Source organism: Gopherus evgoodei, chromosome 7 (genome assembly GCF_007399415.2).
Source record: "Gopherus evgoodei ecotype Sinaloan lineage chromosome 7, rGopEvg1_v1.p, whole genome shotgun sequence".
NCBI classification, from domain to species: domain Eukaryota; kingdom Metazoa; phylum Chordata; order Testudines; family Testudinidae; genus Gopherus; species Gopherus evgoodei.
In genome coordinates, this window is record NC_044328.1 from 102674784 (window position 1) to 102697080 (window position 22297).

Here is a 22297-nt window from a genome sequence, read left to right on the forward strand (position 1 = left end):
AGAGTGATGTTCCTCCCCAGATCTGATTTTAAAAATGTACAGAATCAGACTGTTACTTAAAAGCGCATGATTGCCTTATCCTAGGATTGTGCACACTTTGGATTCAATCTTTTTAGAATAACCGACACGTGTTTCATCGGACACGTGTTTGTCTCCAAAGATGCGAAACCAAAATCTAACGGAACAGTTTCAAAATAAGGATGTGCAATGGGTAAAAGCTGTTTATTGCTCAGGAATGGGCAAAAGTATTTGTAACCCCTACCTCAAACATCTAGCTCTAAGGGCACCCAGTTCCAAGCCTGACTGCAGTATCTTCCACCAACCAACCAGTTTATTATAATAAATGAGCCTTTCCAGCCTCTACAAAGCCCTTACAACCAGAAGTGGGTTTTACAACTGAGTTTTGTTCTGATCTGTGTAGTGTACTGTATACCTGATAGGTTAAAAACAGCACTGATCTCCTTAACTCTTCAATACTGAAGATAGTTAGAAATAAAAGTCAGAGAAAACATTTGCACATTCACTTAATGCTAATGAAAACTCATACGCAACTAAACAACTTTTCCTTAGAAACAAAGGTTTGCTGGTGATGATCACAGTGAAACCTAGATCACTTCTGAGCAGATTACTTTAAGAAGTATTTTTAAGGAATAGTCTTTCCTAACAGGTTCAAAATTCAAGACACTGAAAACTAAATATTCTTTTTAAAAAAATATTACAGCTTTATAGATGAGGCATAATTGTTTCAGAAGCAGACATATTGAAGTTAATTCAGTTCAACTGACAGTTATAGTTTGATGTCTGTATTCTTGGTCAGGACTTGCAAGTAGACGTCATGAACAGTACTGAGAAAACTGGAATCATTCTGCAGGAGGGGAAAAGAGCACATGCAGAACATTAACTAAAAACATACACTGAAGTGCTGATTTTTGCTACTTAATTGTGCATTACTTAAACCTCAAGATGGGGTCTACGTCTCTTCAGAGTAGAGAATACAGGGAGGACTGGCTGCATGAAGGCACTGCTGCACAGGCACCACATAGAATGGGGGAGTGTGAGGCTGGGGGTCAGGACCGTAAGATCCATGATTATACATTGCAAGCAGTCCTAACATCCAGCACAAGTAGCACCAGGGACGGCTCTAGCCATTTCGCCGCCCCAAGCACGGCGGCACACTGCGGGGGGGGGGGCGCTCTGCCGCTCGCTGGTCCCGCGGCTCCAGTGGACCTCCCGCAGGCGTCCCTGCGGAGGGTTCGCTGGTCCCGCGGCTCTGGTGGATCTCCCACAGGCGTGCCTGCGGATGCTCCACCGGAGCTGCAGCACCAGCGGACCCTCCACAGAGACGCCTGTGGGAGGTCCACTGGAGCCACCTGCCGCCCTCCCGGCAACCAGCAGAGTGCCCCCCGCGGCATGCCGCCCCAAGCCCGCGCTTGGCGCGCTGGGGCCTGGAGCCGGCCCTGAGTAGCACTGAGGGACAACAGCCACCATTCCCGCCTTGCAGCGTACTAGTAGTTTTAAGTGGGTGGAAGAGAACGTGCACTACAGTCCTGGCCCTAGATTGGAAGGTACTAGTTTCCCTGTCCCTCAGAACTCCTGCTCACTTCAACCACACCAAGTCCCATTACCTGAGCATCGCAGGGGTGCAGTGAATTCTGTTTTTTGTGCATTCCTGAACAGCACTGACTCCCAAATCCATCTCCAAGCAGTGCCAGCAATTATATGGAAAGACTTTCTGCAATTTCTTACACTTCCAAGACAAATTTGGAAAACAATGCACAGTGTGTTCCTTGGTCTAAAATTCTAGATCAATATATTACTGGGAAACTAAGCATGCTAACTTATATGCAATATTTAAAGCTATTCTAGTTTTCTTGGGTTCTAAACAGTCAAATGGTAAAGCCTACAACAGACACCTAATCAATCACCATGAAGATGCAAATAATGCTGAAGGAGAAGAATATTCACTTCAGACCTTTGTATTCTACTGCAGTCACTATTTATAGTAATTCCCCACTTCTGGGGAGGACAATTTTGTTAAACCTTCAGGTTCCTGTCTAAATACGGCATATACAGACTGCACATAAAAAGTACTGCTCCCTTTGGAACTGGAACAGCACAAATAGCGTCCTCAAGATTACAGGCAGAAAACTGTGCAATCTGCCTCTGATAATTAATTAAGAAAGAAAGAAAGAAAGGAAGAAAGAGAAAGAAAGAAAGAAAGAAAGAAAGAACGAACACAAAAGACTGGCAGTTGAGCTCAGTTTCCAGGTTTTTCCTGGGTCAGCAAGTGTTTTTTGTTGCAGCTGCAGGTCCTGCCAAAAAAAAAAAAGCAGGTCATGCAAAAGAACAAAAACAGCCACCAAGCTGATTATATGACTTACTATGGGCCCCTTCCAGCCCTAACAATTCTATCACTAGGAGCTATGTTCCTGTAGTCTTATTTTTAGAGCTGCATTTAGTGCGTAAAACCTATTGATATCAGCATGGAAAGAGCAAGAGACCCCTGATGTTGCACAAAGTTTTGTGACATTGGTAGTAATTTTACAACAGAAAGTGGCTAAATAACCCGCTTCCTATATGGCTCTATCAGAGCAATAGCTCTGTTGTGATTCACTGAGGCCACATCTGCATTACATCGGTATAACTACATGACCAAGGGGTGGGAAAAATCTACATCCCTGAGCAATATAGTTTTACTGACCATGCCCCCCATGCAGACAGTGCTATGCTGATGGGAGGACTCCTCCTGTCGACACAGCTACCGCCTCTAATGGAGATGGATTAACTACGCTGACAGGAAAAGCACCACTGTAGCACTTCAGTGAAGATGCTACTACGCCGACAGGAGAGCAATTGCTTCGGTGTAGCTGTGCAGCTACAGTGTTCTAAGTTTGGACCTGCTCTGAGGAACATTGCAGCAGAAGTTGCAAAACAGAATTGCAGTAGAAATATTAATTGAAGCATTAAAGCACACTCATTTAAAACTTTCTAATTCATTAATCAGAATGCTTGCAGTTTCCATTTCAAGGTGAGCTCATGCCCCTAAAAAAGGAACAAAGAAAACTCATCTGTAACTGGAATATTTTGTTAAATAAAAATATAATGGTTAAGTTACTTCCAGGTTGAGCTATTAATGAAATATATTTTGATTTTACATACATATTTTCAACTTCTTGTGGGCAAAATTCTGTATCAAATCACCCCTTTCAGCATAAAAATCCCACAGAATGGCACAGGGACTCTGCAACTTTTCTCTTTACCCACAAATTTTGCAGATCCTTTGAGATTTGCAATATTATACAGAGGTCTCTGAGCTCCTTTCCACTCAGTGCAGATCCATTGGAGCTGTGCTGCCAAAGACTGCAGCCCTGAAGTGCTCCCCTGGAATTCCATTTAAGAAGGTACTAAGCAGCAGGAGGGGCTCCATAGGAATGTTAATAAATCCTGAAGCTGCATTAACTTTTCTGCAGATTTTTGCAGAGATGTATGTGGATGGAGAAGTAAGATGCCCAATGCATGTCCCTCGTGGCTTACCCATAGCTGTTCCCCACCTAATCACTAAACCTGGATCCCAGAGAGGAAGTAAATTGTGCCATCCTGGGAAGGAAGACACCTTGAGTCAAGGGACCATCTCTACACATGGGACCTGTGTGGAATCATCAGGCTCCCAAGAGTGCTGAGCTCTTGTAACGTCTATTGAATCCAGTAGGAGCTGCCAGTGCACGGAGTCTCATTACTTGCCTCTGTATTCAGAAAAAACCCAAAGTGGTTTAATCTGATACTGACAGTACCTTTATTAGATGTATTAAGGTTTCCTGGAGCTGAGACCTACTGAGAACAGTAGGAGGTGTTGTCTGAATTTCTGTTGCTCCAAGTGTTAGAGGAGAAGAGGAGCTGGCTTTATTCTCTATTTCAGTGGATTTTGTAGCTGACTGCTGGAAAACACTAGGAGACAAGAGGATTGAAGGAGTCACTGTAGTTGTAACTGTAACAAACTGCGGAGGTACGACCTGCAAAAGAAAGGAAAATTAAGCACTCATACACTGTGGAGATGAGTGCCTTTAAAAGAACCTGGATGAATTAGCCATTATTGCTACACATGTTATCTAAACAGACATTTAGAGAGTGTTCTTATATCAAACTCTGAACAGACAAATACCTATTTGGAAAGACTAACACCTATATCTGTAGATTATGGAAGAGCCTTTACCGCCTTCATAGATAAGACTGATGCATTTTACCGTTTCAACCTATGACAGGGCTGAGAAAAGTGTTTGAAGTTCTCTTTACTCTTTGGATGCAGATTACATTTTTGTTAAGGTCAAATAAATCAGTTAATTAGACTAAGAACTGGGAGGATTTAAAATGGCTCAATTTGAAATCTCACTGCTGGTGTCTGTCTATGCTATGGATCTTTTGATCATAAATTATTTTTTTAAACACTTGGCACTTTAGGTAGTTGTACAGCTGAAAAAAATCTCATGCAAAGGCAATTTTTTAAAACTAACAAATAGAACCATATACAGCATGATTTCAAAGAAGACAGGATGGAGAAAATAGATTAAACAGCTACTGGGAGACATTAGGAACCTCAGGAACCCTAGAGAATTTACTAGCTCTTCAGGGCACTGGGACCTAGGTTGACCATTATCATACTGAGTTCCTTAAAATGTGTACTTGTACCAAGCCGGCTTTTGTAGCATGTAAGACACAAAATACCAGTATAAAACATTAAAGCTCTACATGCATAAAAAGAAGTGCATTGGAGCTTAATTAGTTGAGTCATATCAGTTTACTTTACAAATATAAAACTTTTAGGAGCTGAACAAGATACAGATTTATCTTCTTTGTAGGCACATTTCTTCTCTGCAGTCACTACCCTCTTGTGTTCTTAACTCCATATAAAGTAAATCAGAGTAGCAGGAAATGAGGGTTTGTGTACACTTACGGCACTGCAGCTGCGCCACTGTAGCACTTAGTCACCTACACTGACAGGAGAGTGTCTCCTGTCGACATAGAGCTATCTACACCGGGCGTTTGGTCAGTATAACTGCATACCATCTCCTCAAGTTTAAGAGCCCCAGAATGTCAGAAGGCTAGATCTGTGTGAGGAGGGTAGGGAAAGCTCACTCTCTCAGGTAATTAATCTGAAGACTCCCTGTCACCTCTGTTTTATATTGAATATACTGATCTACCTGCTTCTTTTGCTTAGGCTTTCTGGATGACCAAAATGTTTGGGATTCATTTTGACAACACCAACAGTTTCGCCAAAGAAGGAAAGCAGAAATAAACAGCGAAATTCAAATAAACTTTTATACACAAACAAAAAAGCTTCCCTTGGAAATTTAAAATCTTCCTTTATAAAAAGAAATAGGGCAAAACTATCTACCCTGAATGTTTACATAGAGAGTCATATCAAAAGGGTTAAAATATATAGCAAAATATATATTAAATTCAACATAGTAGGGAAAATACCACAGTTAAGTTTCAATTTGAAAATCATCACAGCACATTTAAACCTGCACATTTAGTCAGTGGCACACCACCAGTACACTAAATTGTCTTTGAGTTAAAAAGTGATGCATTTTTTACTGTGGGCACACTGCTTAACTGATCATTGACTTCTGGTCAATTTACAGACTGCACTGAACTGTGAACAAAGTCATTTTGCTGCCCTCCCGATTAGAGATGAACATGCTACTAAAGCAGCTTTTATATAATGCAGAAGGAATTAGAATGGCATGATTTAGTAATAGTGTTTAAAAGCCTTACCATTCATGATTTTTGTAAAGCCACTGATCAGTTTAGATGCTGCTGGCCACCAGTAAGGACTACATTTCACTGTGTATTTCATTTAGACATAAATAATGAAATAAAAATCATTAGAGGTCAAGTATATTTTAAAAAGGTCTGATCTTGCTTTTTGGCTACTGCTAATTATTTTCTGACTGGACTCTCAAAGTTCACTTGGATATTATATTGACCTGGATGTTTAAAGGTTATTCTTTTGTGGTTCTAACAATCTGAAAACGGAGTCTATAAAAACAGCAGGTGGTAGCAGTAATCATTGTAATCACCAACTGGCTACAAATTGTGCTCACAACTAGTCTGTGCTAAAGCACAATATTTTTTTTGGACATTGTCCTTCCCTTTGCACAGATTGAGGGCCTTAGTTATTACCCCAACATAAACATTAAGTAAAAATAAGTATGGAACTATGTCGTTCTCTACTTACTGCTTCTCAATTTTACCACCCTCTACAAATGAAAATGCTTTTAAAAACTGCTACTGGTTCAAACGGAACCTGGGATTGGAGAGTCAAGATCTATTCTTTCTAGTTCATGCAACAACACCAGAATAAAAGATGATGCAGTCTGCTATTCCTGTTCATACTTCACAAAGCAGAAGAGACTAGTTCACTCACCCATGGCACTGCACAGCTAACATGCAGGGAAGAGATCCCACACTGAAGAGAAGCTATTTTTAATATATAGTCTCTTTCCTAACCATGATAGCATTTTTCAGCCTTTCAGAGATGGAACTAGGACTAATGGGCATGTTAATGACTACAGTCTTGTACTTGAGTCTTCACGATATCTTCACAATACAAGAAATTATTTGCTGTAAAATAGAAAACTTTGACATGAGAAATATTTCATTTGCTGGAGAAAAGTTTATAGGCTTACTTGGCTAGCTTTTGGCAAAGCCTTGGGCTGTTGAAACACATCTGGCTCCTTGTTTTGCTGTATGGTCTGCAATTTGAAAAACAAAAGTATGGTACATATGTTATTGTCAGCATCTGAATTTCTGGTTGTGTTATCTTCTGTTTTTCTCCAACTAAATTATATATTTTCTTGGATATTACAAGTCAAGGTCTACAATAAGACAGACAGGGTATCCAATTCTATGCAGTTTTTTTATATTTACATATTCCATAAATGGAGCAAAATAATAGATGAAAACATGTAAAGGCAAGTTGAAAAGATTACAAGATTGGAGTTTACATTTGAAGACTGCAGAATCAGCAACCCTTCTTCAACCATAGTTAAAGAATTCCAAAGACAGGGACTATAGAAGTTGAAACGAAAAGAAACAAACAGAAATTAAATTTGGAACCCAGATTGGAAAATGATGGCAAACCAACCTCAATGAAATGAAGTCCATGCCACGTCAAAATTAGAAATTCTGTTGGCATGACAGAGAGCTACATTGACATGGCTCTGAGAAAGCTACCACCTAAATCAGTTAGAAAAATTTCAATTATAAACATTTTAATGAGAAAGCAGAAGAAAGCAGATTCCTCATCCACAAGTATTTTAACAAATCATTTAATGCTTACAATGAAACCTTAGAGTTAAAAGCTAATTTCTAAAGAAGTTCAAATTTAAAGGACAAAGCATTTATTGCCTGGCAATATTTTAAAAGAAATACAAGCATATATAAAGCCATAGAATACCTGAAGGGGTGTGATTATTTTGGTACTCAATGATGCTGGTTTGGTGTGGGATTCTTTGAAGCTTTCTGGTGTTGCAAGTTGGCTAACTGTGGATGAAATGCTAGGTGCCATGGTAGTTTTACTAAGAGACTGTTGCATTTGGTCCTGCTGTGGGGTCAACCTGAGTTTCTGGAGAAGGTCAACATTTGGAAAGGGTGTATTTGAAGCATTTCCTGTATTAGTTGCTGCCAAAGGTGCTATGAACTGGTTTTGACCAGCAATTAGATTTTGTGGCATGTGATTCACATCAGATGGTGGCTGATTCATAAGTGGGGACATTTGTTTAGCAGCTTGATGCATAACTTGCATTATATTACTGTTTGGGTTTAGGTTGGGAAGTATCTGAGCAGAAGGAGCTTCTGTTGTTGAGGCTGAATTAAGAATAGGGCTTAATTGAACTGTATAGTTTGAAACATTCTTCACGTCAGGCTGCAAAACTGAAGCTGGAGCAATCAGCATGGGTGTTACACGCTCTTGCTGATTCAAGGTACTGCCATTGGTTTTGACACTTGTACCCTCTGGTTTCCCCAATGGTTGGTGTGTCACTGCTGTTTGCTCAAGTGAAAAAGGCAAAAATAAGTTGTGCTCTCTGCCAGCAGTGTCAGCTTGTAACTTCTCCATTCTGTCTGGATTAGGATATGAAACTGTTGGTTGTTCCTTTGGCAAGGAGGTTCCAAATAATTCTTCCACTGTCAGATGTTTGTGCGTTGACTGAAATGGCTAGAAAAAGGAAGAAAAAGTGTTGAGAGAACTGGTGAAAAAATAAAATACATCCCATCTCACACACAGAAGCTGTTACAGTATTCAGAGCAAAAAACAGTTGGGAAGAATACTTTCTGAAACAGGAAGTCAAGGTGGGTGAGGTAGCATCTTTTATTGGACTAATTTATGTTGGTAAGAGAGACAAGCTTTTGAGCTTAAGCAGAAAGTAATAGTTTACTACACACGCAAGAATTTCAGAACTTGCCATCTCACCCAAGTGAACATACTAACTGTAAATTAATTACAAAACCATTGTATGGATCCGGGTTGTAAGTACTGTTGTACTGCCACAAAGCTAATTAACTCAGTGAGTGCCTTAGGCTATGCTCTACAGCATAAATTCAACAAAAAGACAATCACTCCATAGATATACAATGTGTTAATCAATTGACAGCAACACAGCTGCCTTGAATGGCAGAGTATTCAAGATCTGCCAGATACTGCACACTTAGAATTGCATGCCAAAACAGGTAACAAATGGAATATAAAAAATCAGTGCATATCAACATGGCTCATACTTGGTCTTTTTGGATAGAATAATTTATACCAGATATTCAACTAACTGAATGACACCAACTTTCACCACATGATCTTGAAGCTTTTTAAAGTAGGTGGTAATGTAAGAACAAAGGCAGTTTCAGAAACCCATGATCCATGAAAGGAAAGAAAAACACTGCAATTACACTTGGTGCAGAAGAACTGCTTGGGAGACAAAAATGTTATCAAGGGCTCCCAATTGTGCTTCAGTGTCATAGCTTCCAGCTAACCTTGCAGGATCAGATTTGTAAAATATGCTTTACCCTATTTTTAAGAGTACTGAAAGTTTTTCAGAATGTTTTATTTTTTATCTACAAGATCTACTTCAGTGGTCTCCAACCTTTTTACGCACAAGATCATTTTTTGAACTTAAAGATCAACCCAGGGTCTACCTTGCCCCTTCCCAGAGGCCCTGCCCTGCTCACTCCATTCCTCCCTCCCTCTGTTGCTCACCGTCTTCCACTCTCATGCACTTTCACCAGGTTGGGGTAGGGGGTTGGGGTGCAGAAGGGGGTGCAGGCTCTCAGCTGGAGCCAAGGGGTTCAGAGTGTGGGTGGGGGCTCCCAGCTGAGCCTGGGGCAGGGCCTTGGAGTGCAAGCTCTGGGGGGGAGTTTAGGTGCAGGCGTCATATGGTCACACTGCACCTAATCTCATAGAATCCACAGGACATTTCATTAATTTTACTTTTTAGTAGTGTCATTTGTGGTTTATAGATGCAAAATCCTTCAGAGATGGTCACCAATCGGTGTAATATTCTCAACTGTGGGGTGTGCATTGGCTGAGCCTGGGGCACAGGGTTGGGGTGCAAGAATGAGGAATGTGGGCTCTGGGAGGAGTTTGGGTGCAGGAGACGGCTCTGGGCTGGGATGGGGGGGTGTGAGGTCTGGGAGGAAGCTCTGGGCTGGGGTTTGGGGTGCAGGAGGGGGTGTGAGGTGCAGGCTCCATCCAGGAGGCGCTTACCACAGGCAGCTCCTGGCTGGTGGCACAAAGAGGTGCCATGGCCCCACACTGCTCCCAGAAGCAGTTGCCTGGTGGCACATCTCTGCATGCGACCCCCAGGGGGTGGGGAGAAGTGGGTTTCCGTGAGCTGCCCGTGCCTGTAAGAACTGCCCCCACAGCTTGCATTGACCAGGAACTGGCCAATGGGAGCTGCGGGGATGGTGCTAGGGGCGAGGGCAGCATGCGGAGCTGGCTCACCGCCCCCCTGCCCTCAGGGGGCTGCAGAGACATGTCAGCAACCAGCCACTTCTGGGAGTGGTGTGGAAGCACGGCAAGCAAGCAGCCTCCGAGCCCCGCTGCGCTGCCGGACTTTCCCAGAGATCGCTATCGACTGGCCAAGGTTCCAGAATTGACCAGTGGATTGCGATCGATGGGTTGGTGACCACTCATCTACTTTCATATGCCATTATCTGCAGCAATAAAGTTGACAGTGTAACAACTTAAAAGGTTTCTGTAGTAAATAAACAAACCTTTTTTGGTAAACAAAAAAGATAGGGAAGGCCTAAACATGCAAGCTGTATCCATTCCAAAGGGGCCTCGTGTGTGTACATTTAATAAGTTTTCCTATATATTTTATTATTTTTAAATAAAACAAGCCCATTACACAAACTAAAAACCCACCACCATTAGTGTTAGCATTACGTATTACTTTGATCACTTATAATTGTGCACTGCACTTTGGAAGAAACAGACTGCATCCGTTCAGATGAATTTTACGATAGAAATTTCAGACATTGAAAAAAGTGAAGGTCATCAATAATAATGGATTAAAAGGTGGGAGAGGGAGATGGAGGACGCAGAATGGTTACAACAATAAGATTAAGCAGTTAGTCAGTAAGGCATATACACATCTTGATAGTTGTATTAGATTTTTATTTAAAGAAAACAAAACCTCTTCTTGTAGGCAACACAACAGATGTTGTGACAAGTGAACTCTTGGAATTTCGATACTTAAAAAAAATAAAAAATCTGATTTATGTACCTCTGAGTTATAACCTGACTGCTATTAACTTCAGTTTTTCTCTATATACTTTTTAAAAGAATGTTCACTGAAGAACAAAATATTCTGAAAGAAATTAAATATCTTGTACAAAATTAATGTGACAAGCGTCTTCTTGTTTAAATCAAAGAACCCTGGAACAGCAGGCTTAGGCCCACCTAGATTACACTGCATGACTGGCTTGTCATAACACGTCTTACTATCTTAGGGATTTCCTATATTTAAAATTTTGCTTTGCTACTTTTAAACATGATAATATTAAAATACAAGTTGTTTTATATTAGCAGAAAAGGAAGAACATGGTCAATTACCAGTTATAGTATGATTTGTTTTCATTCTCCAGTGCAACACATATGGAAAATATTGTACTCTCTGTTGATTTTAATTTTCCAAATGTTTTAACTTTAGGTGCTTCTAACAGAAAATGGCTGCCTTTTAATTACAGTCAAACCTCGCAATAACGCGCCCCGCCATAACGCAAAATTGCATATAATGCAATCATAAGTTGGCTCCCCTTTAAGGCCTAATACCAGTGGTCCCCAACGCCATGGCGCCCGCCGGGACATTGATGTGCCCCTGCCTAGCGTGCAGCAGGGGAGAGAAGCCGCGGCCCCACGCCTGCTGGGGACAGAGAGCACCGGCACCCGCAGCCTCAAGAGTTCTCTGTCCCCAGCAGGCATGGGGCTGCGGCTTCTCTCCCCTGCTGGACACTAGGGGGCACACATCAATGCACCGTGTGGGGACCACCGACTTAAACAGACTGGCTTGAAACCCCTCTATACCGTGACCGCGCATTTATCGCGATGGAATTTTTTGGACCCCAAAGATCACGTTATAGCGGGGTTTCACTGTACTTTAAAAGCAACTGAAAAGCTAAGGATTCTTTACACTGGAGAAGTAGTAGCAGGAAGATTAGCAAGGCACTCAGAGTGACGAAGGTTATAGGGAAAATAAATCAAGTCACACATTCGCAGCTGTTCAATAAAAGGAAACCAAAAAGGAGCCCAAAATTAAAGTACAGCTTAGTTAGAACAAAGAAAAGGATGGGTGTGGTAGTCTCCTAAAAACTGTATCCAAAATAGGGCAAAGAGTACAGAGCATTTGGGAATTAGATGGACTGCAGAGTTGGGACCTATCAGCCTACTCAGTGTTACCTTTAATACATGCAAGAAAAAGTTACAAAAAGATCATATTACCATTGTCACATGGCCCAAGTGCATCACTGGGGGGGGGAGGGGACAGGGACTATTATTGCCTAAATCAACAGAAAAACTGATATGAGCATTTTTTCCTCTGGCTAACTGAGGAAACACATAAGGAATTCGTAATTCCACCAGACAATGCCCTGCCAGCAGCACTCAGAAATTCAAATCTAGAACTGTTATCAAGAGTATGCCAGCTGACATCACATGTTTCTTTGATAAGGTAACAAGCCTTGTGGATGGGGGGAAGCGGTAGATGTGGTATATATTGACTTCAGTAAGGCTTTTGATATGGTTTCACATGACCTTCTCATCAACAAACTAGGGAAATGCAACCTAGATGGAGCTCCTATAAGGTGGGTGCATAACTAGTCGAAAAACTGTTTCCAGAGAATAGTTATCAGTGGGTAAGTGTCATGCTGAAAGGGCATAATGAGTGGGGTCCCACAGAGATCAGTTCTCCGTCCGCTTCTGTTCAACATCTTCATCAATGATTTAGATAATAGCATAGAGAGTACACCTATAAAGTTTGCAGATGATACCAAACTGGGAGGGGCTGCAAGTTCTTTGAAGGGTAGGATTATAATTCAAAATGATCTAGACAAACTGAAGAAATGGTCTGAAGTAATTAGGATGAAATTCAATAAGGACAAATGCAAAGTACTCCACTTACGAAGGAACAATCAATTGCACACATACAAAACAGTAAATGCTGCCTAGGCAGGAGTACCGTAGAAAGGGATCTGGGAGTCATAGTGGACCACAAGCTAAATATGAGTCAATAGTGTAACACTATTGCGGAAAAAAAAAAAAAAAAGGAAACATCATTCTGGGATGTATTAACAGGAGTGTTGCAAGCAAGACACGTGAAGTAATTCTTTCGCTCTACTCTACGCTGATTAGGCCTCAACTGGAGTATTGTGTCCAGTTCTGGGTGCCACATTTCAGGAAAGATGTGGACAAATTGGAGAAAATCCAGAGAAGAGCAACAAAAATGATTAAAGGTCTACAAAACACGATCTATGAGTGAAGATTGAAAAAAATTGAGTTTGTTTAGTCTGGAAAAGAGAAGACTGAGAGGGGACATGATAACAGTTTTCAAGTACATAAAAGATTGTTACAAGGAGGAGGGAGAAAAAATGTTCTTCTTAACGTCTGAGGATAGAACAAGAAGCAATGGGTTTAAATTGCTGATAGGGAGAGTTAGGCTGGACATTAGGAAAAACATCCTAACTGTCAGGATGGTTAAGCACTGGAATAAATTGCCTAGAGAGCCTGTGGAATCTCCATCATTGGAGGTTTTTAAGAGCAGGTTAGACAACAACTGTCAGGGATGATCTAGATAATACCTAGTCCTGCCATGAGCACCGGGGGACTGAACTAGATGACCTCTTCAGGTCTCTTCTTGTTCTATGATTCTATGAAGTAGCACCCAGGTTCCAAACCACACAGGCTTTAGAAATCAATGTCAACAGCCTGAAGTACATCAGTTATCTACCGGCTTCTGGGTGCAATACAGGTCTGTCACATTTTACGCTGGGATTACATTCCGCAGTCAGCGCGTAAAGCAAAAATTGCATATAATCAAAATTACATCAAGTATAATGGCAGGCAGAATCGCCTGCACTACAGGTACAGTATTAAAATTGTTATTTTTCTCTCTTTTTTTTTTGCCGACCGCGTAAAGCTGAAATTACGCATGTTAAATGCACGTAAGATGCGACACACCTGTATACAGAATGTGCAATAACTACCATTGCCACCCAAGCAGACAGCTGTTTTCTACAGCAGATGATGTCGTTTCCAGACGATCTTCAAAAGATAGGCTCAGTTAACAGCATGAGTCAATAATCCAATATGGAGGTCACAAAGGCATGGTTTTGTTTGTTTTGCAGTTTTCGCAACAATGTGAAATGCACAGTTGTCTCCCCAGATGCAGATGAAAGGCATTTGGGACCAGTAATGCCACCTGAAACTCCAGGAGCAATCAGTGATACAGGAATCACCCCCTTGAGCTGCAAACTTCCTTAACAAAGAGTTGAGGCACATCCTCAAAAATAGGGGGGGGGGGCAATACCCCCATTATATCCTCAATGCTTATCTCAACACACCAGTTTATTTTCAGGCTTTATCTGGACTGAGATTCAATCATTTCACATTCATCCAGATTCTAGGTTTGATGAGGTATTAGGAAATCAGCCACCAGACTTAGATGGAAAGGTAACAGAGCTGCATGTAATCATTATAATCAAAATGCTGCAGGTCAAAATCATCTCTAGCTCCACCAGCAATCTCTCAAAAACATCATTGCTTGTATGCAACTGCTACAGAAATGGCCTCTGGGGATTCCCAACAACTGAGCACCTCAAAGGAGTCCTGCTCTTGTCCAATCATTCCAAGTTGCCAGCCAGTGCATTTTACCCTCACTCCCTGAACTTGGCAGTGTCCGCAAAATATTGATATGTGAAATTTTATACACCTAATTTGGATGATGAAAATTTTTTCAGCTGCTGTGGCACAAAACAAAAGGTTAAAGTTGAATAATGGCTTCAATGGATTTCTTGTTAGGTTTTTTATTATGGATTAATCTCATGCAGAGAGTTATACTATATAATGTAATGTGTGAAAGTTTGAAGTGAAATAGTGTGATAGTTAAGGATCTGAAAAAGCATTGGAATCTTGGCTAAGTTTGTAAAGAAGGGCAAGTTTTTCACTTTGCATTTCCATACAAATAAGATTATTTTGGAAGCTTTTTCAAAATTATTCATTTACACAGCAGGAGGTGCACTCATCTATATGGAGTTTTTACCAATGCCTCCATGATGAAGAGAATGATAGAATAACACTGTCACAATCAGAGTCCAAACATCCCAAGGGAAGAACAAGGCGTCTGAACCCCAAAGAATTAGCAGTTGACTCAACTGATTGTATGCAGTGTTACTGTGTATAAAAATATGTCAAGTAAGGTCTTTTATGAAAATCTGTAATGTTCTAAACTTAATCATCATTATGTGACATGTATACAGATTATGGTCATGAATTTATGAATTTGTGTATATGGAAAACTGTGCTCATAATCTGTGGTGCAGCTTCACCTCCATGTCACAGCAGGGTTGTAGGCAGTCAGGCAGGGAGGAACTGCCTCCTCAATCTGACGAGACATGGGGAACGTCTACATTTAAAACACTGCATCAGCGCAGCTGCACTGCTGTAGCGCTTTAATGAAAACACTCTATGCTCCTATCAGCATAGTTAATCCACCTCCCCGAGAGGCAGTAGCTATATTGGCGGGAGATGCTCTCCTGCTGACAAAGAACTATCTACACAGTGGATTAGGTTGGTACACTAACTCCTCACTTAACGTCGTCTCGGTTAATGTTGTTTTGTTGTTACATTGCTGATCAGTTAGAGAACATGCTTGTTCAGAGTTGTGCAGTGCTCCCTTATAATGTTATTTGACAGCCACCTGCTTTGTCCACTGCTTACAGAAAGAGCAACCCATTGGAACTAGCTGGTGGGGGCTTGGACCCCGAGTGGACTGGCAGCCCCCGTATCAGTTCCCTGCTCCCCTAAGTTCCCTGTGCCTCAACCATCTGGCAGGCTATTAATTGCCAGGCAGTTCAGCTGTCCCTCCCCCCACTGCCGTGTGCTGCTCCTGCCCCCTGCCTTGGAACTGTTCCCGGGAGCCTCCTGCTTGCTGTGCAGGGGGGTCATGGTAAGAGGGGTGCTAATGGCAGAGTGTCCCCTTCCCCCTGCTCCTACCCCCCATCTCCACAGAGCTTGGGGGTGGGGTGGGGAGACACTACAGGGCTCAGGACGGAGGAAGTTTGCTGGCAGGAGCCGCTGTCTTAACTTGCTGATCTACTTAAAAAGGCCATGTTCTTAGAGTGGGGTCAGTGTATTTAAAGGGGCAATACGCATCTCTCTCTCTGTCTCTCACACAGACACACACGCGCGCACACACACGGTGTGTGTCTCTGTCTCTCTCTTCCATGCTGTCTCCCCTCCCTCCATCTGTGCTGCATTGTGGAGTGTGAGGCTACATTAACAACGTGTTAACCCTTGAGGGCTAAGCCGAGTGCTAGTTCATCATTTAGGAGCAACGCATTCCCTGGGAAATATCCCACCCTCTGACTTCACCACTTCAAGCTTCACAATCATCACTGCCATGTACAGTATTAAATCGTTTGTTTAAAATGTATACTGTGTATGTGTATAGACAGACAGACGGAGTCTTTTGTTTGGTGAAAAAAATTTCCCTAGAACCTAACCCACTCTATTTACATTAATTCTTATGGGGAAATTGGATTTACTTAACATCGTTCCAGCATTTTTCAGGAACATAGCTATAACGTTAAACAAGGAGATACTATATAACTACATTGCTCAGATTTTTCACACCCCGGACAATTATACTGATACAGGTCTGTAGCATAGATCAGACCTAGCTCCAAGCACGTAGCATTGTAAAACAAGGAAAAGACAAGAAGTGAGTCTTTAGATTTAATGGGAAAAGACAGACATCCCAGCTACAGTTTCCCCACCCTGAATAACCAGGAGTCACCAAGCCAGGAGACAGAGAGAGAACGAAAAAGGGCAAAAGCCCTTTTAAAAAAGGAGGCCTGAAACGGAGGTCTTCATCCAGAAAGAAAGGGACAGTCACTTGGCAGGTTCTCTCCATCAAATGCTGGATTCCCTCTATGGCAGGGGGTCTACTGGGAAACTGTTCAAAGGCAATAGGTAACTTGTATTAGAAAAGGGATTTAATTTAATTTGAATGTGTAAAGCCTGAGGTTGGGTCTTTATGTTTATTTTCTGGGTTACTTGTATGTTTGTTTCCCTTTACTATTTCATTTTTGAATCTGTGGTTTTTCTATTTATTAAACTTTTGGTTTATTTTTACCCCAAGGAGGACTCTTGCGCAAACTGTGTGGAGTGTATGCATCAAAATAAGATAGTGTCTGAGTGCCAGGTTTCATGCCTTTGGTGATGACACATCAGAAAGGAGGAACCAGAAAGGAAAAAAATCCACGTGTGAGAGTTAAGAACTCAAGATGGATGGATGGATTTGGAGAGACCTCACAATGGAAGCAGTGTTGGTGTCGTCTTGCAAAAAGTAACTAGGCTGAAACCTTCTGCTTGTGATCTAGCTAGGGGTGTCAGGGCTCTGAACAAAAGCAGCACAGCATAAAGGCATCCAAGGTTATGAGGCAGATGAAGACAGAACCCCTTACTGGTATGGATCACCCCCAAATGTCACATACACATTGTTTCCTTCTCTTCTCTAAGAAAGAGAACATTATTTCTGTGATTCTCCCAGCCAATTCTACAACATAAGTCCTAAAGATTATCCTGAATCAGCCTGCCATGTGACAACCCAAATCATAGTTTACTAGGTCATCAGGCCAGCCTAATAAGAGATTTTAAATACTTGTAAAATTGTATTAGCTGAAAAGGTTAGTTCCAACTATGTTTTCATTCACTTGGGAGACATTCAAGAGACAACCACTGAGAGCCCTATCTATCCTTGGGTTTACTCTGCCTTCTAGACTGCATGAGTCCCAAGATGATGAGAATGAGGGCTGGGCAGTAGGCCATTCTGTTCAGGATACCACTTGGTCTCCAGCACTATCCCACTGCATAGCTCAGAGTTGAAGAGCTGCTCACTGGCCAAGGAATTCCTCCCGTGAGCTCCCCACCTCTTGTATATTTTTCTCTCTATTCTGAGGCTTGTCCTCTGTGCTGGGATCAGGAAGGGTTTAGTTAAGAGGAGTAAGGGGAGGAGAAGGATAAGACCAGTCCCTTTAAATATGAAAAGCTCACAAGTCTTTCCTGAGCGATACTCTATAGTCCTCAAATACTGGGTCATGGCAGAGGAAGGAGCTCCTCTCTAAGTGTAGGTGACCGTAACCTTCTCCATCCACATCTATCGCCTCAAATGCTGATGGAGCAGACTCTCACCTCCACTTTGGGGGTTGAGGACGTTTCCCGGGCTGAGATGGGTTTCAGAGTTGTCAACAAGATAGTAGGGTCTCTCATTGGACTATATAATCCCTTTGTACTTTTTCCCCTGGGTTGAACAACAAGCCCATCTGGCTACCAAATTTATTAGGGTCTGAGTCCTCTCCACAGTAGCATGCTCAGTGCATCTCCTGAAGCCACTTCAAAAAGAGCCCAACTGCCATACATGGCAGGGGGATGGGAGGGCAGGTTTAATAAAATGCAAGAGGCCAAAACTGGCATTATTAAGAGAATGAAAGAGATCCTTGAAAGAGACAGGACCCTTCAATGGCACAGAGCTAAACTCCTGTGGGCCAATAGCTGCCCAGCTAAATCCAAATTGTACAGAATTCCAACTGAGCAAAGGCTTTTCAGAGTGCTTAGATCAATTAATCTGAGAGCTTTGTTTTGATAGTCAGTCATTTATTTTAGAAGTTATCTAGTTCTGTTGATTTGTTGGAACACTCCACATAACTGATTTCCTTGCTTAATTGCTGAGATACAGAGCTTTTGAGGAACTTCAAAGTACTTCAGGGCTGGTAGATTTTTTTTTTAAACCACCTGTCAGAAGTATTTCTTTGTTGTGGAATTAACAAATGTTATATAGATAACAAGTTTGGTTTTTTTTCGTTTTGGGGTGGGGGTTTTATTGGAGTGGGTATAGTATGAACTTTGTAAATAGATAATATTTTGAACAGTTTTTTAAAGACTTTATCTTATCCTTTAAAGCAGTGGTGGGGAACCTTTTTTCTATCAGAGACCACTGACCCATGGAAAAAAATCAGTCATGGCCCTCTCACAGCCCCACGGGGGGCGCAGTGGCTTGGGGCTTCCCTTAGGCTCCAGGGTGGGGCCAGAAATGAGGGGTTCGGGGTGCAGGAGGGGGCTCTGGGCTGGGGCCGAGGGATTTGGAGTGCGGTCTCCGGCTGGGCATTGCTTACCTCAGGTGGCTTCCGGTTGGCAGCGGGGCTAAGGCAGGCTCTCCCACTACCCTGGCACCATGCTGCTCCCAAAAGCTGCCACAATGTGGCCAGGCAGCTCTGTGCAGTGCACGCTGTCTGCTCCCGCAGGCGCCACCCCGCAGCTCCCATTGGCCATGGTTCCCGGCCAATGGGAGCTGCGGAGGCAGTGCCTGTGGGCAGCGGTAGGTGCACATGGACTCAGAACTTTCTTGATTGCCTCTGCGCTTAGGGATTGCAGGGGCAGCTGACTGACCAGCCTGGCACCTTAGCTTCCCCCTGCAGCGGGGCGAGCCGGCACTCGTGGCTCCAGCCCCATAGGGAGGCGCCAAGGCTCTGGGCTTCTGACCCGTGGTGAGGAGACTTGCTGCGGGCCAGATGAAATTAAGCAGGGGCCTGGAATTTCCCCACCCCTGCTTTAAAGTACGAAAAACTTGGCCCTTCCGAATTTTTCATTTCATTGAAAATGATTTTACTCATTGGAGATGGAGCTGTTCCTTATTCTCCTTTCACTTGTGCAGATGCTTCTCTAGATTAATAAAGGGAAAAACATCAATCTTGCTCACGTACTGTTGACTGCATCTGTACCTCTGTTTAGCTACTTATAGTCATTTCTCCCACTGACACTAGAACTGGCTGTAATCTTTTATTTAATAACTAGACTAAAGGTTTCTAAAATTGCTGATATATAAATATTTTAATAGTTCAGTTTAAAAGGTTTTATTAAAGTGAGTCTAATAAAATATATCTAATCTCAACTGTTCTATAAATCTCCCTTTTCCCCAAGTATTATTGTTACAGGGCAATTTGCATATGTGTTTGCTTCTGGATTTATTTTGTAAATATTAAGCTGCCTTGCTAATTGCAGTCATTCGTCCAAAGATGTCAAACTACAGACATCTTTATATTTCATTTACGAATTTAAAAGTGCGAAAAAAGAACACTTGGGGTTTTTTTTATTTTGTATGAAGATATGGCAGAATACAACCATATCAGGGAATTTAAAGCAGCCAATTATTAAGCCAAATCGCTAAAGGACATTTTCTGAAGTTAAGGATTACTTAATGCTTAAGCATTACATTTTTGCCTCCACTAGGTGGCATTGTTAGTAGGCACAATTTATTGATGTATTGTGTGGCATCTAATTACAGCATTAGAACTGTTTTAACCGAATCTTCTCTAAAGTAGGAAGCTATATGACTTCACTGTGGGTGAATGCCTATGAGCCAATTTAGACAGTTATTTATCTTCTGACAATATCCATGCTACAAAATGCCCAGTGATGCTGCTTACCAATCAGAAAGGAAACCTGTTTTGAACCATGGGAAACTTCTGTTAGAGAGAAACTGAAAATTAAGCAATGCATTTACGTTAGGATATTTTGCACAGATTAAAACTCTATTGGTAGGAGCAGCAATGGATCACTCACATAGACAAATCTCTGACCAGCTGTTGATTTTTAATAATGTCTTCTAACCCTGTTCACAGCAGGTCTAGCAGACACACTACTTAAAATGTTAGTAACCACAAATCCCTTGGTTCTGATCCTTAGCCTGTGTAAACTATCATACCTCCACTGATTTCAAGGGAGCTGTGAACTTATATACCAGTTCTACCTTCTTGTCTATACTAGCGTTATTACTAATGGAAATAAAACAGCAGTAATAACGATGGGGAATTTTTAGAAAAAAAGTTTCCAAATATAGAAAAGAGGTTAAATTTTCAAAAGCATCTAACTTAGGAACTTGAGTCCCACTGACTTTCAATGAGACTGATTTTCCTATATGTTCACGTCTCTATAGAAAATGGGATCAAGGTTCCTAAATCACATAGATGCCTTTGAAAATTTTACCCAAAGCCAAAAGGTCAGACAAAAAAAGCCCATAGCATACACCAGGAAGAAGTGAGAAAGAACACAGGAGACAGATCTAATAGTCATTGGTTTAGGAACATAAAAAATGAATTGCCAAGATGTGTAACTGAATTGTAAACACACTTTTTGTGCTGCAGAAGTACTGGTAAAAATCTCACTTGTGCAGAACATGCTGTATTTCTATTACTGATAATAAATATTAGTAAAGGATTGTCACTTCATTTAGGTTTGGATTGAACATACCTGGTCTTGCATTTGCAATGTTGAAGATGTTTGTTCTGAAGTCTCCATGCTTTCCGTCTTCGTGGGATTCTCAATTTGCTGCATTCCAGAGCTTGATATAATACTTAGGTCACTGAACTGAGCCTAAAAAAGAAAACATTTACATAAATATATCTGTTTTCTATCCCTCCCCCAGCAGCACAATTGCTATAATTCAGTCTGTACTTCCTTTTCAACTCTCATATATACAGAATGTAGATCTTGTTGATTTTTATAAGTTTTAAATATAATGAGACAATGACATATTATATCTATCAACTGTGCTCATTATTATTTTGTTGTTCTCTTACTGGGAAATTTACAGGACTTCAGTTTCATATTTTCCCCCCCACACACACTTAATAGAAACATGTTCAATTTATTAAAAAGGTGCTAATCATGTAACTACGGACACTTGCTGTAAACAATAAAATCTGCTACATTTCATTCCTGCAAGATTTATACCACATAAGAAATTACGTTTCAAGAATTTGTACATGTTCATTCACTGAAAAAAGGACTAGTTATCTATGTTATCTCTATTGTAGTTATTTAATTATGCAAGTGCATTAATGGAGGAACAAATTAACACTTATAAAATACAAGGCAAGGAGAGCACAGAAAATCAGGAAATTAGTTGAGACTACAGATCCCATGTTTTTTTAGAGATGTTAGATAAATGTCCCAACTGTAAGATAATAAGGCAACTTCATGATCCAAGTGGCTTTTCACTTGAGTATTGTTCATGATGCATTTATTTAAAAAGCTGAAATTGATGTAACTTACTATAAGAACTTCAGCCTATATAGCACCTAAGATATCTCTAAACACCAGCATCATCAAGTGATGTCAGCACGAAACAGGTGAATGGCTCATTACTTAACTGCTACAGCTGCAAAACCAGCAAATGGCATCTTACAGTTCATTTTGAGCGTTTTCTGAAAGGGCTATGAGGCTGTGATTTTTTGTTTTTAAAATTTCTCAGTGACTCCTCTTGGAGGAGAGCAGATCCAAAAGGCTGATAAATATGTCTATTTGGGCCAGGAAGTCAACATGTGTCACGATCAGAAAGGCGAACTGTTGCGCAGAAAAAAGGCTGGATGGTGCATATTCAATGACAGACATCAAGGACATCCTCCAAGGAAAGATCAGCAAAACAACTCGTGCAAATCTTTTCAACTTGACCGTGCTTCCAGATATGTTACAGGG

General features: G+C 41.4%; 1 protein-coding gene across 6 annotated transcripts in view; it reads right to left on the reverse strand.

Annotated features, from left to right (window-relative positions):
* Positions 1-698: 698 nt before the first annotated feature.
* The window catches only part of DCP1A (decapping mRNA 1A), a 49435-nt gene continuing 27836 nt past the window's right edge, over positions 699-22297 (reverse strand). Inside the window, exons 6-11 of one of the 6 annotated variants that reach the window (XR_004001208.1) lie at positions 21071-21193; positions 7457-8215; positions 6687-6752; positions 3792-4010; positions 1626-2312; positions 785-865 (exon numbers count right to left, since the gene is read on the reverse strand). Coding sequence is in view for 5 of the 6 variants with exons in the window: in XM_030568974.1 (XP_030424834.1) it covers positions 2175-2312; positions 3792-4010; positions 6687-6752; positions 7457-8215; positions 21071-21193 (1305 nt within the window). In the remaining variant the exon portion in view is untranslated. Of the gene's footprint in view, positions 866-1387; positions 3043-3791; positions 4011-5699; positions 5842-6686; positions 6753-7456; positions 8216-21070; positions 21194-22297 lie in introns of those variants that run through there. The other 5 variants (XM_030568976.1, XM_030568975.1, XM_030568974.1 and 2 more) reach the window with 5 other exon arrangements.